The 17,452-nt window shown below is 43.5% G+C and overlaps 1 protein-coding gene across 2 annotated transcripts in view; it reads right to left on the bottom strand.

Moving 5' to 3' along the window:
* The window catches only part of LOC132573300 (prosaposin-like), a 52,374-nt gene that overhangs the window by 15,530 nt on the left and 19,392 nt on the right, over positions 1-17,452 (bottom strand). For both annotated transcript variants that reach the window (XM_060240806.1, XM_060240807.1), the window contains exons 2-5: positions 5,418-5,548; positions 2,739-2,813; positions 2,135-2,260; positions 361-543 (exon numbers count right to left, since the gene is read on the bottom strand). In XM_060240806.1, the coding sequence (XP_060096789.1) occupies positions 361-543; positions 2,135-2,260; positions 2,739-2,813; positions 5,418-5,548 (515 nt within the window). The remainder of the gene's footprint in view (positions 1-360; positions 544-2,134; positions 2,261-2,738; positions 2,814-5,417; positions 5,549-17,452) is intronic.

Genomic DNA, 17,452 nt, shown 5'->3' with positions numbered 1-17,452 from the left:
AGGGTATAATGGAGAATTGATCTGTGGGTAGTTGGGGCTCTGGGGGATCTGTATTTTGAGTTAGAGACACCAAATTTTCAGCATAGTATCTAGTGCCTCTCCCCAAAATACCCCCCAAAGTTTCAGGGGGGGTCCAATTCTATGAGCCCCAAAAGAAGGTGCCTATATCCATTATTTCCAATGGAAGAAAGGCATTTAAAAGGTGTGCGGTCCCTTTAAATGTGATGGCCACAACTCCCTTTGGAGTTCAGTTGTGCTTGTCACACCCTTGCTCCATCCTCAAAGTCTCCAGATATTTCTTGAATTGGACTTGGCAACCCTAACTGGATGTGTCAGATCAACCTCATGTTGCATCCTCACCTGAGTCTTCTCTTGAGGATAAAGGAGAAGAGGGACATTAGCTATGAAAGGAGACATAATTTGGGGGAAGTCCAGTTCAGGCCCTTCATTGGACTGCAGTGGCTTCTGGAACTTCAGAGCTCCTTGGGAAGTTTCTTTCTGGATGCACAATTTGAAAGCAGTGCACACTATTTCAGGCCTATCCTAGAAAGAGCAATAGAGAGAAAAACAGTTTTATGACATCACCAGTATATGCAAGGTTATATACAACAGGGGTGGCCAGTGGTAGCTCTCCAGATGTTTTTTGCCTACAACTCCCATCAGCCCCAGCCAGTATGGCCAATGGCTGGGGCTGATGGGAGTTGTAGGCAAAAAAACATCTGGAGAGCTACCACTGGCCACCCCTGATATACAATATTGTCCCTACAACAACAGTTGTAGACAGTTTACTTTTCCCCCCAGGGAATTGAAAGTGGTAGGGCAGAGAGCTTGTTTTCCTGTGCTGCACTCTCTCATCTTACTATACCATTTTTGATGAAATGGGTTTTGCAGATTCTTTTAACGCCTTAAAATCTGCAAAACCTGCTTAGCCAGACAGAGGCAACAGCTGAAGAAAAGGAAGACTGCTGAAATCTGGCTGCAGGTGCAGCCGGAACACTTGGCAACTTTCCATCACAAGCACAAGGCAGGCTCCCATCCGACTGTTTCAGATTTAAATGAGCTTGTTGGAAGAAAATCTTTACACTTCGAGCCTAACTTTTAAGGGGAAAATGATAAGGAAATTATAAGGAAATCAATGTAAGTTATACATAAATAATACATTTTAAATAATAGATTTTAATATATATATATATTTCAGATCAGGTGGATAAAGCCAGATAGAATCTAATATACACATCCCGCCTTTCTCCCCTGTGGGGACCCTTGCTTTCCTGTCTTCAGTCCTCACAACAATCCTGTGAGATAGGTTAGGCTGAGAGTGTGTTAGGCCTAGGTCACTGCACACACTTTCATTGCAGAGTGAGGATTCAGACCTGGGCCTCAAAGATCCTGATCCAACATTCTGACCACTATACCGCACTTGCTCTAAGTCTCTGGATCTTGTTCAAATCCCTTGGATCTCAGAGTGACTATTGCTACTGGAAAATGTACCTGAAGTCCCTCTTGTCAGCAATACTGCCTGAGAGGGAAGCAAAAACTTTTGGAATTTTGAGGCTGATGAGTAAGTAGTGTCACTGGATTACCAGCACTGCCTCAACAAATGAGATTTTGAATGCAATATCTAGGAAGGGTGCAGTTTGGGAAGGATGTGACATTACTTTGAAGGGAGGCTCTAGGAACTTCCCTTCATCTCTATAGTAAAGTCCATGGACAAATGTGGAAATTTCTGATGGAAATTTTTATGGAGGCCATTTTCTGGCCATTAGTTTCTTAAGGCCAAGGAGATGGGGCCATGACTGAGAAAGGCAAATCTAGCCACCACAGAATGGTTGCCATAGAAGGCAATTGCTAAATAGCTGCCATGGAATGCTAAGGCCAATCACAAAATGTGGGGAGGCTCCTACAATGGTGGCTGCTGTTTCTGAAATGGGCGCTTCTTGCAAACATAAAGATGACGCCACCTGGGCTCTGCCTGAAGCACTCCTTGCTCCAACAAGGTGGAGGAAACCCAGTTGATTTTTGGCTTTGGGGAATGATGTTTTATTGGAAAAGTAAATGGGGACCAAGGAACCTACTGTAGTTGCTAGGGCACCCACAGGCATTACTTCAGGGATCACTCTTGTCATCCGTTTACCTGTACTTGTCTTCCAAGTTCAACCAGAATTATAACTCCAGTGTCTACCATCTTCTTGCATTTGACTGCCCAGTCTTGGAAGGGAAGATACTGGCATCCTCGCTCCAAGAACCTAGAGAGTCTTTCCTAAGGAGGGAGGTAGAAAATAAAGGAGCATTATGAGCAGTTGTTTTGTTTCGGGTTTCCATGGGTTCAGGAAAGATTACAGAGGTTGTGAGGTTCTTCCCCTTCCATGCTGAGGGTATCCTTACCAATAATAAATAACTAATCACATGAAGAAAATGTATCATGACAGGCTCATATATTCAAACAGAAGTCATAACTCTGGCAAAATACCTTTACATGGGCTGCAGTCATACACACTAAAGAATTCACTTTCAGTGCACTTTCTAACTGGATTTTGCATTATTCACAACCTAAGACTGCCACCTTTTGAACTGTCTTTTGTATGTTTTCTCTTTAATAATGGCATGATCTGAAAGCATTAGCACACAGTGATCTTAGACCAGAGATCTGCAATCAAACTGTTGATATTTTTTTCCCTACTCAGCTGGCAACGTTGTGTTCATTATAAGCAGGAGGGGGGGGGGGGTTGTATACTTACATCTGTGGTATTGTCTTGTATAACTTTTGCCATCATGATTACAACAAGTTTACATATAGAACACCTGAAGTTGAACTGAGGAAGAAAAAAGAATGAAATTACTTGAGGGACTCATACAGAACTTTGTTTATGAAAAATGAAATGAGTTTGCTACTGAACATTATAGTTGACAGCAGGACTTTTTTTGAGCAGGAACGCAGTTCTGGCTGACTTGTTGTTCGGGGGTGTGGCCAAATATGTAAATGAGTCCCTGCTGTGTGAAAAGCCCTGTGTGAAACATTGGTGACACCAGGGGATGTGGCCTAATATGCAAATGATTCCTGCTGGGCTTTTCTCCAAAAAAAGCCCTGGTTGACAGTCATTGATAGTGGATATCTATCAACTTTAACACTGGGTGCATTCCCCCACACTATATGACAAGCGTTGGAATTAGATTTTTACTGTGTTAGAATAGCAAAATCCACTTGCAGTTGCATGTGAAAGCAACCACTGTCTGACAGTAGTTTGTAGCAGATGTGTCATCATATTTAATATGGGGGAAGAAGGAATTTGTAAACGGTGTTCCTCAGAACTCTCTAAGAATTACAAGAAACTGTGGTTTTACGCTGAGTCTTTAGCAATTTCTATAGAGTGTGACATAACTTCCAGGTTTTCCCAGAAGTGACATCATGATTTCGCTAACAGAAACCCCCCCATGCTCCCCTGGTCTCCCGCTTTTTGCTAGGCCATGCCTGACAACCATAGTGCTATGCAGGGCTTTTTTTTGTGCGTAGTAAAAGCCCAGCAGGAATCATTTGCATATTAGGCCATACCCCTAATTCCAAGCCAGCCAGAACTGTGTTCTTGAGCATTCCTGCTCAAAAAAAAAAAAGCACTGGTGTTGAGGCAATATGGTGAATTCTCAGAAGCCAAAGAGGCAGGGGTGGAATTCTAGCAGGAGCTTCTTTGCATATTAGGCCCTTGGAGGATTGACTACATCAGGAGGTGTGGTCTAATATGCAAAGGAGCTCCTGCTAGAATTCCATCCCTGCAAAGAGGAAACAAAAAAAGATTGCTCCTGGGGAAGTAGGATCACCAGCCTCCAGGTACAGACTGAAGATCTCACACTTTTACAACTAATTTCCAGGCTACGGTTCCCCTAGAGAAAATGGCTGATTTGGAGAGTGGAAATGGCCTTGCACCATGCTGAGGTCCCTCCACTTCTCAAACTGTGCCCTCTCCAGGCTCCTCCCCCCAAATGCCCAGGTATTTTCCAACCCAGAGCAGGCAACCCTATGGGGAAGAGAGGAGAAAGGTGGGTGGCCTATGCTTCTTTGCCCTTCAACATGAACACAAAAATTAAAATGTGTTTCATTTACATAGCTTTTCTTGGGGCAGAGGTTTTTTTATTATTTTCTAGGGTGTTTTTCTTCTTTCCCAGCATCCCTGTTGGAAATTCCCTTTGTCTTAATTTCTTGCAAGAAATCTGGGGAAAGATACCATATGATTAATCCAGCCATTTTGACTGCCATCTTTTTATTTCTGACATGGCGCCTGTGCCTGTGACAGCTACATAAGAGGCAGAAATTCACCTTGTGAAGTTTTTCTCATCACCACATCTCCATGTTGGGATGAGATGTACTCTTGGGTTTACTTGTTACACACCGCCAAAGGTGGAGAGGCCCTGTCAGAAAGGTGCACTCCTACAACCAGTCCCGCCCCCCCCCCTTCAAGAAGGCATGCAAAATTACTCTTTCAAAAACATCCTAACATTTCCTTTAATGACTATCCTGGGAGCCACACCTCTTTGCCTTGGGAATTCTCTCACACCCTAGATAAGTGGAGGAAGACTATTGTCAAGTTTCAAGTTTAGACTCTTGAAAATATAACATCCAGGTACCTAGTCAGGGCCCAGGAGTGGACCCCAGAGAAGGCAAGTGAGAAAAGGGAAAGGGGGGGGGAGGAGAAGTTGGAAAGAGGAGAACAGAGAAAGGTCATTAGGTGGATGGAAGGAGGAAGTAGGGAAAGCTGAACTGGAGGCTGGCAGATAAAGATAGTTTGATTGGTGAGAGGGAGACAAGGAAGCAGGGAAAGGAGAGGCTGTCAGATTCCAGGGATGGGGGCAAGTTGCTTTGAATAAGTCCAAGCATGGAATTTAATGTTGAGTGGGTCTGTGAAACAAGCAGGACATCAAGCACAGCAAGACAAGACCATGACCAACAAATTTCCAAATTCTCATGAGCAGAATCTGTCAAGAGTTTGGGAATCCCTACTGGACATGTGTAGCTTGCCACACTCCGTTTAAGGATGCCCTAGGAACAAGGAAGGAAGGAACACTGGCTTCTGAAGGCAGAGACATCCAGCAGAGATAGGGGTGCGTACAGCCTACAGAAATATCTATTATCTCTTTCAGTATCTACAAAATATTATCTCTTTAATTATCCCTTTGTTTACCAGGTGATGCTATTTATCTCCCTGCCCCGAAAAGCTTCAGCTAGCCATTGCCACACATAAAGCCTCTATTAAAGAGTCAGGGCAATTTTTTTCCTTCAGGCTGCTGGCAATTCTAGGCAGGGTTGGTGAGAGATAGCAGAGGTGGACAGGTAGAAGCCAGGGGCTCTTTCCTCCAAAGCCACCCCTTGTGAAACAACCACTGTTTATGAAAATGATCAGCAAGGCATCCCTGGATACTACACTCACCTCAGGGGACTTGTTCATGGTTTGTTGACAGTGATCCAAGGTCCCACATTTTAGTGCTGTTGGGAAATCCTGACACCTTGTTTCTGAGTCTTCTACACATTCTTTTTCCCAAGTCAGAGGACTTGCGGTAGCTGTCAACAAGGTGAAATGGGGAAATTAGACTAAAGCTGTACAGTGGAAAGATACTTTTGGCCCATTGTGAAAGAAAGTGTTGCTTCCCTTCATGGAATCCATTTCTACCTTCTTAAGCGGATGGACACAGTGTTAAGTTTTAGAATGGAAGGACCCAGGCTCAAAGGCTAGAACAAGTAGAGACTCTTAGAAATAGCTACTGGGACATGTACCTCAGCTCAAGTTGCCCATCAATCAACTGAGAATGATAGTAATATACGTGATAGTACCTTACATGGACAAATGTGATAAGGTGGAAAGTGCAGAAATGCTACACAAATTGTTAAATACATTCACATATCCTCATACAATTGTTTTAAAACTTCTGTTTAATTAGCAATGATTTCTTCCTCAGATAAGAGGCAGGCTAATCAAGCATCCTTTCAGAGAATGAAATCATAGCCTTGTGAATTAAAAAAAGCATTAAAGATAAGTAAAATAAAATAAATAATAAAACCATATTTGCACAATAAATAATACTATTTGATTTTGTTTATACAATTACTACTACAGACTAGAATCTATGGACTGACACACACAAAAACCCAGCCAGGCTGTCTAAGCAGGTTTTGGCTTCTTTGTTTAAACATGATGTTAATGTGAACTGCTAGATTTTTCAAAGTTTAGCTCCATCCCAAGGATCTCTAGAAGATAAACTTCTGGTGGATACACCAACATGAATACAAAATAATGTGTATATGCGCACAGAGAGAGAGAGAGAGAGAGAGAGAGAGGGAGGGAGGCATGGTTGCTAAGGGCATGTAATGTTGCCACTAGGGACAGAGCTGGTGCATGGGAGTAGTCAGGGTAGGCAGCTGTCTAGTGTGCTACCTTACCTGGGGGTGCCACCAAGCGACCCCTTATTCCCCTTGCCCCTTCCTGGGAAGGCACTGTTCGGCCGCTGCATTCTTCGGAGGCTTCCTTAGAAGCCTCTGAAGAGCGCAGTGTTTTAGCACTGCCCAGCCGCTTTCAACCCAAAAGTGGCCATTGCGGTCTTCAGAGGCTTCCTTGGAAGCCTCCAAAGAGTGTGGTGCTTTAGTGGTGCCCGGCTGCTTTCAGGTTGAAAGTGGCTGCGCTGCTCGGCTGCTTTTAACCTGAAAGCTGCCAGGTGCCGCTAAAACACCATGCTCTTTGGAAGCTTCCAAGGAAGGCTCCGAAGAGCGTAGTGCAGGGGGAAAGCAGCAGCGTGGCTGCACACTAGTGCCCTGCCCATCGCTCTCTCCCCCCCCACCTGCCGCCCTGCATGATGATGTCACTAGTGTCACTAGTGACATCATTGCACTTTGCGCACACACAAAATAAACATTATTAAGGGAGCTTATCAGGGGGCGTGGTGCAGGAAGCAGAAGAACCACTAGCGCCGGGCCTGACTAGGGATGTGCACGAACCAACTGATGAATAAAAGCTGATCATGGATTTTGGCTAGTTCATGAAGCTACAGTAATGAACTGAAGAACCACCACAAACGTTCATGAATTTTGATACAGTTCATGGTGTTTAAACCCCTGTTCTTGAAAAACAGCTGTTTAGGTTAAATGGCCCCGCCTTCTGCTTTTCTTTTCTTTTTTTAATTTTAAAATAAATCCTTTATTTTACAAATTCCATATACAAAAAAGAAAAAATGTACACATACACATCCATACCAACCACCACCCATCCATCCAAACTAAGGAGCTTAAGGGGCTTTACCATAACACAGTTCCGAATTTCTCATAATTCCCATACTTCTTATCCATACATATACATATTCCCAAGTCTTTCTACATTCTTGTAAATTCCACCTCTTAATCTTATAGTTAATGTGTCCATCTCAGCAGCTTCCAACAGTTTTTGTATAAATTCATCCCTGTCCGGTATCTTAGAAACTTTCCAATATTTTGCGTACAAAATTCTCGCAATAGTTAATATATGCAACAAAAGTTTTTTTTTCACTGCCTTCTGCTTTTCGTCAAGAGCAGAAAGTAGCGGTTTAAATTACTTCCTAGCTCCCTGCTGCTCAGCTGCTTGGTTTAAATAGTCTCCTGTTTTCTGCTCCTTATGAAAAGCGGTGAGAAGTGGAAAGCGGGGGGTTAACTTTTAAATAGCTCACAAAGCAATGCGAATTGGGTCAGTTCATGAACCAAATTCCCCATTCCAATGGGCTCATGGTTCAGTTTGTGGTTCAGCTATGAACCACAAAAATGTGGTTCATGCCTATCCCTAGTTGGCACTTTACTGAAGCTGAGAAGATGATGTGCACCTGGTCCATGTCTGGATGGGAGAGTGAATGTAGAAAAACAGGTGCAAGGTTAAAAAAAATCATTACGTTCTCGTGGATCCCTATGTGTTTTGCAATTAGCTTAATCGGGGATCTTGTATAAAGTATGGTAAAATTACAATTAAATTAATTAAAAATGATATATCATTCAAAAGTCAAGCCTAACAATATTCATAGTGACTTTGGAAACAGTATGTCACCAGTTTTGTTCTTCATTCCCTTTGTGTACCTGAATGTTTCTGAGTTGAAATTTTATTGTAATTTATTTTTATTTTATATTGACAAACAATTTTAATTGCTATAATAATTTTGTAGCTAGAAAGGAAGAGTAAAATATGCTGTGAAGTCAGGTGTTGTTTTTTTACAGACCTAAGTGTATTATGTTTGTACTGGCTTATATGCATCATGCTTGGTTTTGCAATTATGAATATTATCAAAATTAATGTTAGGCTTGACTTTTGAATGGTGTATAATTTTAATTCATTGAATTGGAAGTTTACCTTATATTTTACACTAGAACCCCTGACAAAGTCAATTGTGAAACACGTAGAGATCCATGAGAACTTAATAAATATTTTTCATCTTGCATCCAGGGCATTTTTTGTAGCAGAAACTCCTTTGCATATTAGGCCACATACCGCTGATGTAGCCAATCCTCCAAGAGCTTACAGAGCTCTTATTACAGGGCCAACTGTAAGCTCCAGGAGGACTGGCTACATCAAGGGTGTGTGGCCTAATATGAAAGATGTTCCTGCTACCAAAAAAAAGCCCTGCTTGCACCTGTTTTTGTACATTCCTTCTGCCCATTGGTGTGGCCATTTTTGTTTTCTTCACTGTTGGATGGGAGAATGCCTAGCAATTCTATACATGGTGGTTCCATGAACTCCATAGAAGGCAAGGGATGTTTTAACTGTGACAGGGAAATTATGTCATCTCCCCCTCCAATATATCTTTAACTAAAAGAGGGGGGGGGGTTTAAATTAATGGAGGACAGGTTATGGAACAATATACCACACAGCAGGCAGAGCAGAATTTTCCAAAATGGAAAATAATGGTGAGGTTGGGCTGTAGCAGTGATCCATGGTATAAATATAGTTAGGGTTGCCAAGTCTGGCTCAAGAAATACCTGGGGACTTCGGGGGTGAAGCCAAGAGACTTTGGGATGGATCCGGGAGCAAGGATGTGACAAGCACAATTAAACTCTGAAGAGAGTTCTGGCAATCACATTTAAAAGGACCACACGCCTTTTAAATGCCTTCCCTCCATTTGGAAATAATGAAGGATAGGGGCACCTTCTTTTGGGGCTCATAGAACTGGACCCCCTGTTCCAATCTTTTTGAAATTTGGGGGTGTGTGCTTTGAGAAGAGGCACCAGATGCTATGCTGAAAATCTGGTGTCTCTAAATCAAAAAACAGGGCGCCCCCCAGAGCCCCAGATACCCATGGATCAATTCTCCATTTTACCCTATGAGTATCGATCTCCATAGAGTATAATGGAGCATCCAGCAGACATTTCCCGCCCCTCCCCCCCGTGCTTTCTGATGACTCTGCAGCAGGGGGAGGGCCTCCAAACCGGGGGATCCCCTGCCCCCACCTGGGAATCGGCAACCCTAAATATAGTGGGATTACCAGCATGTTCTTATTTTCATTGGTGAAAAGTTGGAGTGTCTGTACATCAGGGAATGATTGAAAAAGTGAAGGCATCTAGCCAAGGAGCCTGTAGTAGCTTAATACAGAAAAAAGACGGGTATAATGGAAGGTGAGGGCTTGCCTTGTAAAACCCTGAGGCAAATCACACCATTTGCCCTGCCTCCCCCAGGCTGCTCTCAACATGGCTTAGGGCAATAATGATTTCAAATAGGACCAGTTTTTGTGACTGCTAGAATGGCTGCTATCCTCCTGGGGCAGGGATGGCCAAACTTGCATAAGAGCCACTTAGAATAAACATCAGCTATTTGAGAGCTGCAATACATGAGCAACAGAGGTTTGAGATTCAAGAGAAGGAAGGGAGGAAGGCAGGCATGCAAACAGAGTTGGGGAGGGAGAGGAAGGAGAGGTGGAAAGAAAGCAATTTTAACTTTAAACGCATTTTCCAAGCTGCCAGCTGGTTTGGCTTAGCAAAATGATATAAAGAGACAAATGCCTTCTCCAGGGGTCATTTTGTAGAAAAATAGGTGGTGGAGCTCATCCAGGGATTGTTATGCAGCTGCACCTACTATTCAATGGACAAGGTAGGTAGGTGGGGAGGAAGAGGGGACCCCTCAGAAAGATTCAGGAGCTATGCTCCTGTGAGCTCCTGCTGAATCCAAGGCCTGGCCTTCTCCAAGCCAACCGACAGGGGGGTGTGGGCTTCGAGAGCCAAACAATGTGTGTGGAAGAGCCAAATGTGGCTACTGAGCCACAGTTTGGCCACCCTTGCCCTCTAACTTATATGATATTGTGCTTGAAATTGCACAATCTGTATAATTTATTTGTTAGATACATTTGGGGGTTGATGGGGTCTCAAATGCATAGCTCCACTTTAGGTTAACTAGCTGGCCAGACAAAATTTTACCTTGCTTACTGCCATGCCTTTAATTGCCCTTTGATCTACAGAAATCATAAGCTGAACCATTTTCCAGCATTTTCCTACTAATGTCAGCAGATGAAGCTGCTATGAAACGGGCCAGAGTAGCAGTGCATGCTGTAGTTCCTTTACCAGCCCCTGCTCTAGTGCCTTTAGTGGCAGTTTAAACTGTAGATTTTAGCAATAAGATCCTTACCTGGGTTAGAGATGCCAACCTCCAGAAGAGGAGAATTTCAACTCATCTCCAGATTGCAGAGACCAGTTCCCCCCAAATAAAATGGATGCTTTTGAGGGCAGATTCTATGGCATCGTCTCCCATGGAGATCCCTGTCCTCCCCAAGCTCCACCCCCAAAGTCTCCAGGAGTTTCCCAACCTGTATCTGGCAACCCTACCTACCCACACCACACCAGTGGTCAAGGGGGACTTGGCAACCCTAACCCTGATCACCACACACACACACACATACATATTTATATTTTTCTGGTCACCTGGCAGCCCTAAGAGTTGCCATGAATTTAAGGAATCCAATTCCAGAAATTAAGCTACACACCTTCTCAACTAAAACTAAGTAATTATTTCCAAGAGCACCTGTCTGCAAACACTATGTAACCACCAAAGTATTACAGCATTTTCAAAAACCACCCAAAATCTTTTACTAAGAAAGCAATCACTGCCTTGTTCTTCCATAGTGTGATTTAAAACACTGATATTTTGTACTAATTAGTGTTTCTAAACTAACGCCTTTGTTATTTCCTCATTTCCTTTACACAGAATATTGCTTTATAAAACCTGCTTGCTAGGAAAACCTTTGCTTGTATTCCTTAAATTACTTTCCTTCTTTGTCTAGTTATTAAATCCAAAATACTCAGCACAATTTGAAGTGGAATAGATGTTTGTTAGTAATTAGCTGTGTTGTGTGCCTTCTCCTTGAGTTGATGGTTATTTGCACAGTAAATTTCTGAGGACAAACTGTCCTCACATTATGATGAGTACCTATTAGATGTGGCCAGCTTTTCAATATATTATTTTGTGCCTACTGATTTCTCCAGATGAAGCCATTGATGAAAGAGCTTTCTTCCTAGTCAGCTGACAACCCTATAATAATAACCCTCAGGATTCCACAGCTCATAGAGAACTTGTCTGTGGGCACCTCACCCACACTACAACAAGCAAAGGAAAGTCTCATGCATTAAAATTACTGTCACATATGCTGAGGGGTTTTTTTGTAGCACGATCTCTTTTGCATATTAGACCATACCCCCCTGGAGTAGCCAATCCTCCAAGAGTTTACAGGACTCTTCTTACAGCACCTGCTGTAAGCTTTTTGAGGATTGGCTACATCAGGGGTGTGTGGCCTAATATACAAAGGAGTCCCTGCTTCCAAAAAAAGCTCTGCATATGCTTACAGGCATGTGTGCTGGTTAGGGCAACATGTGAGTGGCCCTGATGAGGGCAGAAAAGCAGGTAGGGTTGCCAAGTCCCCAGCTTCCCATAGGGGGGACTTTTGCGCCTTGCATGCGTGCTTCATGATGACATCACCCGTAAGTGATGGGATGGTGGCTCAGTGGTAGAGCATCTGCTTGGGAAGCAGAAGGTCCCAGGTTCAATCCCTGGCGTCTCCAAAAAAGGGTCCAGGCAAATAGGTGTGAAAAATCTCAGCTTGAGACCCTGGAGAGCCACTGCCAGTCTGAGAAGACAATACTGACTTTGATGGACCAAGGGTCTGATTCAGTATAAGGCAGCTTCATATGTTCATATGTTCAAGTGACATCATCAAAATGACGGCACCAGTGCAGGACCGCTCTAGGCATTTCTGGGGTAACTCTATGGTTTTCCCAGACACTCTAGCCATTTGGGAGGTTAAAACTCTATGGTACCTATTGTGCCATAGAGTTTTCCCTCCCAAATGGCTAGACTGTCCAGAAAAACCATTGAGTTTTCCCAGAAACACCTAGAGCGGTCCCAAATGGAGGCGCCGCCATTTTGATGACATAACTTCTGGGTGACGTCATCATGCCAGAGATGTAGGGGGAGGTTCCCCCTGCTGGCCAAATGTGGGCCAGCGGGTTGGGAACCTCCCAGGTGGAGGATTCCCCGCCCAGACCGGGGGCTTGGTAGTCCTAAAAGCAGGGCATAAATTTTGGAATTAAATAAATAAAGCTGGAAATAAAAGACAGTTTCTTTGTGCAAGTGTAAGGCACTGTGCTGTGCTCAGAAGCGTCACATTCATGCCACATATTTATACAGTACAGTTGCACCAGCCTAGCTATGTAAGACCTAAACCTGGAATCATGAGATCTGAACCTTTGTCAGACATTTGATTTTGCCACTCTCACTGCATCTGACAGAAACATGATCCTCTCAACATGTGCAGTTGCCATTTTGTGGAAATCCCATCCCCAACTACTGTTCTTCATGCCTTAAGAGTGCACACTCCCAGACAGCTGTGCACTGTTTGAGAGTACAGTTTGCAGAACTGTCTTATAGCTCATTATTTCAGATGCCACTATCTTAAATTATCATTTTGTGCTAGATCAGTATATTGGAATCATACCCTTTGCCGTGGAAAACCAGATTCTATAGTTAGGGTTACAGCTCTGGGTTGGGAAATCTCTGGAGATTTTGGGAGTGGAGCCTGGGAAGGGAAGGACCTCCTGCCCGATGACCAGGGCTCTTTTTCTAGCAGGAGTCCGCCCTCCAAAGCAGCCATTTTGCTCCAGGGGAACTGATTTCTATTGTTTGTAGTTATAACAACAGGAGATATAGTCTGGAGCAGTTGGACAATAGCAGGACAGATTGTCTGGAATTGTAATAGTGGGAGATCTCCAAGTCCTGCCTGGAGTTTAAAAATTATTTAAGGATTACAGCATGAAAGACCAACTAGAACCAACACACTGTTGGCTGTAACTGCACACAAATAAAGAACAATTTTCATTAATGTCAATGATGACAGAATCTTGTTATAGTTTTACACAGTATTACACAAGGCTACTATTAGAAATATTTACCTTAAGTGCTTAAGCATCAGTTAGAGTGCCTTGTCTAAAATAATTATTTGAAAACTTGGACTTAATCACACAATTAATTAATTGGACCAACAAAATATACAGGGTGAACATAAAAACCACTATGATTGCATAGTTTGGTACATGCCTTCACTATCTGGGGTTCACTGAGGAAGAAGTCATCGGAACGAGGGATTATCTAGAATTCTCATGGACTAGGACTTCATACTTGACTTCTCATAGATTTGATGGTTTCCATTTGAGAACTAATGAGTGTGAACTGATAAATGGACTTTGTGAATTAATTTATTTGACTTTATGTACTCTGCCTGTTGCTTTAATGCTACATGTTAAAAGGCAATAATATTGTGTAAAACTATAACAAGATTCTGTCATCATTGACATTAATGAAAATTGTTCTTCCTTGCACTTAGTTGAGAAACATATAGGGCTGTCAAGCTCCCACCAGGGGCAGGGGATCCCCTGGCTTGGGGGGCCCCAACCTGCCGGCACAGAGCAGGTGATCAGGGTGATCCCCACCCCCAGAGAGCCCTGCTGTCGCATGGCATGCCCTGCCCAATGAGTCCAGGGATCTTTTTCTAGCAGGAGCGCCTCTGCATATTAGGCCACGCCCCCTGATGTAGCCAATCCTCCAAGAGCTTAGAGGGCTCTTCGTACAGGGCCTATTGTAAGCTCCAGGAGGATTGGCTACATCAGGGGTGTGTGGCCTAATATGCAGAGGAGCTCCTACTAGAAAAAGAGCCCTACAGATAACATCACCTGTAAGTGACATCATCACGCTGGCACATCGCACTGGGGACTTGCTAGGATTTGTGGTAAAACTCTATGGTCACAAGCAGGGCTTTTTTTCTAGGGGAGTGTGGTAGAATGAAGTTCCAGAACCTCTTAGTGGAAACAAAATTTTCCAAAAAATGTTTAATAGTTCCTGAGGGGCACCCATGTGCTTCTCATTCATTTCCCTCTTGAGAGTCCCAGCACCTCTTTCCAAGGAAAAAAAAAAAGCCTGGTCACAAGAACTATCAAATTACCTTTTTAATTTACCAGACAACCTGTGTAAATCATGTACACATGAATGACATTTAAACCCCATCCTCTGAAAATCCTGCTGAGGTTTCCTCTGGCTCTAGATATCTAACCAGCTATTGCCCTCATTCTGAAAAGCCTCTTCTCACAGCCTTGAGGACTACCAGAGTACCTACCATAAGCTAATGTACACGTTCAGTTTATGTTTCCTGGTAATTGTGCTGTTTTCAGTTCTTATTAGACTGGAATACACTATTGGTTATTAATGTTCTCTACTTGACCGACATTTAATTTGTTTTATTGGTAATCTAATCTTGTGGATTTGTGTTTGGGAAATGGTGCCTGGCAATACATTCATCTACAAGAACATCCAAGGTGCATGAAGTTGGCTAGCAGCCATAACAAAATGTGCTCATATTTAAGGTGCCAGGAGATTATTAGCTTTTGTTTTGGCTGCATCCACCTAATAAGCTATCTCTCAGGAATGTCTGATGATCGTGCCTTTTCTCCCTGACTGCCTTTTGCAAACATGCCTTAATTATCAGCAACAAGCTTTTCCCTCCTGTGCTCTTTCTCAAACCCTGTTGATACACTTCCAGATGAAAGGCATTTTTTACTTTATCAGCAGCTCAGGAACTCAGCTGCTAATGAATCAGTAAGTATGTGGGAAGGGCTTTTAATGGGTTGTCAGCGGACAGAATGGAACATGGGCAGGATGATTTTTATCTCTCTGTAGGTATGGCATCAACAGTGTGTGACAATGCCTGTGCATGACCAGATTCAGAGCACACACCACCACTTATGGCTAGCTTCACCTATTATGTTGTGCCACCTGTTTTACTGCTGGGGGCAGGGCTGGCCCCATACAATAGTAGGCAGAGATTGATGGCTTTCCTAAATCAAACTGGAAACCAAGGACAATGCGGTCATTTTAGCATTTCTGCCTTTCTGCTCCTTCAGATACTCTGCATCCACCTTGGTCCTCAAAGTTCTCCTTCATTGATGGAAGCGAAGTCAATAGAGCTGAATGCCAACACCTACTCTTAAGGAATGGTATTTCCTTTTGTTTTTGTGTCACAACACAAAAGCAAGTTTGCAGCACACCACTAACCAGCAGTTGCCCTACATTAATTGATCTCCTAGAGCAGGGGTGGCCAATGGTAGCGCTCCAGATGTTTTTTTGCCTACAACTCCCATCAGCCCCAGCCATTGGCCATGCTGACTGGGGCTGATGGGAGTTGTAGGCAAAAAAAATCTGGAGCTACCATTGGCCACCCCTGTCCTAGAGTATTTTTAATGTTAAAAAGCAGCCTTGGGAGGACCCTATTTAGAACAGAAACACTGTCTTGACATTTTCAGATAACTCACTGAAAATGTCGAGACAGTGTGTGACTGCAATAAAAAAGGCCAGCATTATGCTAGGGATTATTAGTAAGGGAACTGAAAACAAATCAGGCAGTATCATAAGGCCCCTGTATAAACTGATGATGTGGCCTCTTGTACTGTGTACAATTCTGTACTGTGTACAATTGCAGTGTGTATAATTCTGGTCACTGCACCTCAAAAAAGATATTATAACACTGAAAAAAGTCCAGAAGATGGCAACTAGAATGATTAAAGGGTTGGAACACTTTCCCTATGAAGAAAGGTTAAAATGCTTGGGGCTCTTCAGCTTGGAGGAACGATGACTGAGAGAGGTTTACAAGATTATGCATGGGATAGAGAAGGTAGAGAAAGAAGTACTTTTCTCCCTTTCCCACAATACAAGAACTCATGGGCACTCAATGAAATTGCTGAGCAGTTGGGTTAGAATGGATAAAAGGAAGTACTTCTTCACCCAAAGAGTGATTAACACATGGAATTCACTGCCACAGGAGGTGGTGGCTTCAAGAGGAGATTGGATAAACATATGGAACAGAGGTCCATCAATGGCTATTAGCCACAGAGTATAGATGAAACTCTCTGTCTGGGGCAGTGAGGCTCTGGAGAGTCAGTTTGGTGTAGTGGTTAAGTGTGCGGACTCTTATCTGGGAGAACCGGGTTTGATTCCCCACTCCTCCACTTGCACCTGCTAGCATGGCCTTGGGTCAGCCATAGCTCTGGCAGAGGTTGTCCTTGAAAGGGCAGCTGCTGTGAGAGCCCTCTCCAGCCCCACCCACCTCACAGGGTGTCTGTTGTGGGGGAGGAAGGTAAAGGAGATTGTGAGCCGCTCTGAGACTCTTCGGAGTGGAGGGCGGGATATAAATCCAATATCTTCTATCTTCTTCTTGTATTCTTGGTGCTTGGGGGTGGGCAACAGTGGGAGGGCTTCTAGTGTCCTGGCCCCACTGATGGACCTCCTGATGGCACCTGGGTTTTTGGCCACTGTGTGACAGAGTGTTGGACTGGATGGGCCATTGGCCTGATCCAATATGGCTTATTTTATGTTTAGAATAAGGTTGTAACAGGGGAGGGAGGCTTAACCCTCCTGCCAAACAATTCCCCCAGTAGATACAGCCCTTGCATACTATGCATGTGGAATATTTACATTAGCACTGACTCATCCTACCAATCCTTTCTAGAGCAAGATCGTTACAGTAAAGGAGTGAAAACAGTTGCTTACGAGGTATAGCAAAGAGTCAGAATCGACTGTGCGACTGAACAACAACAACAAAAGCTGTGTCTCACAGAACTAAATGTTGCAAGATTCTCTGGGGAGGCAGAGAATAGTTATTAAACCCATTCAGGGCCATGGCTACAGATTCACCAGAGTGAAGTAACAGAATGCTGAAGGAGAGGAGCAGAACCTCAACCCATTTGGGCTGCAAATAATGATTCTTGTACATTTTCCAAAAATCCCTGCAAGTAAAACAAGCATTATGTTTCCTAACCAGGACAGTCCAGGCTAACTCCATCAAGGGCTGTGATGCAGAGGAGGGCAGTGGCAAACCACCTCTCAATGATTCTAGCCTTGAAAACCCTGTGGGGGTTGCCAGACATCAGCTGTGACTC

The sequence above is a fragment of the Heteronotia binoei genome, chromosome 6 (assembly GCF_032191835.1).
Source record: "Heteronotia binoei isolate CCM8104 ecotype False Entrance Well chromosome 6, APGP_CSIRO_Hbin_v1, whole genome shotgun sequence".
NCBI lineage: Eukaryota > Metazoa > Chordata > Lepidosauria > Squamata > Gekkonidae > Heteronotia > Heteronotia binoei.
Note: the sequence above shows the minus strand (reverse complement) of the source record. Positions and strands in the feature narration are given on the sequence as shown.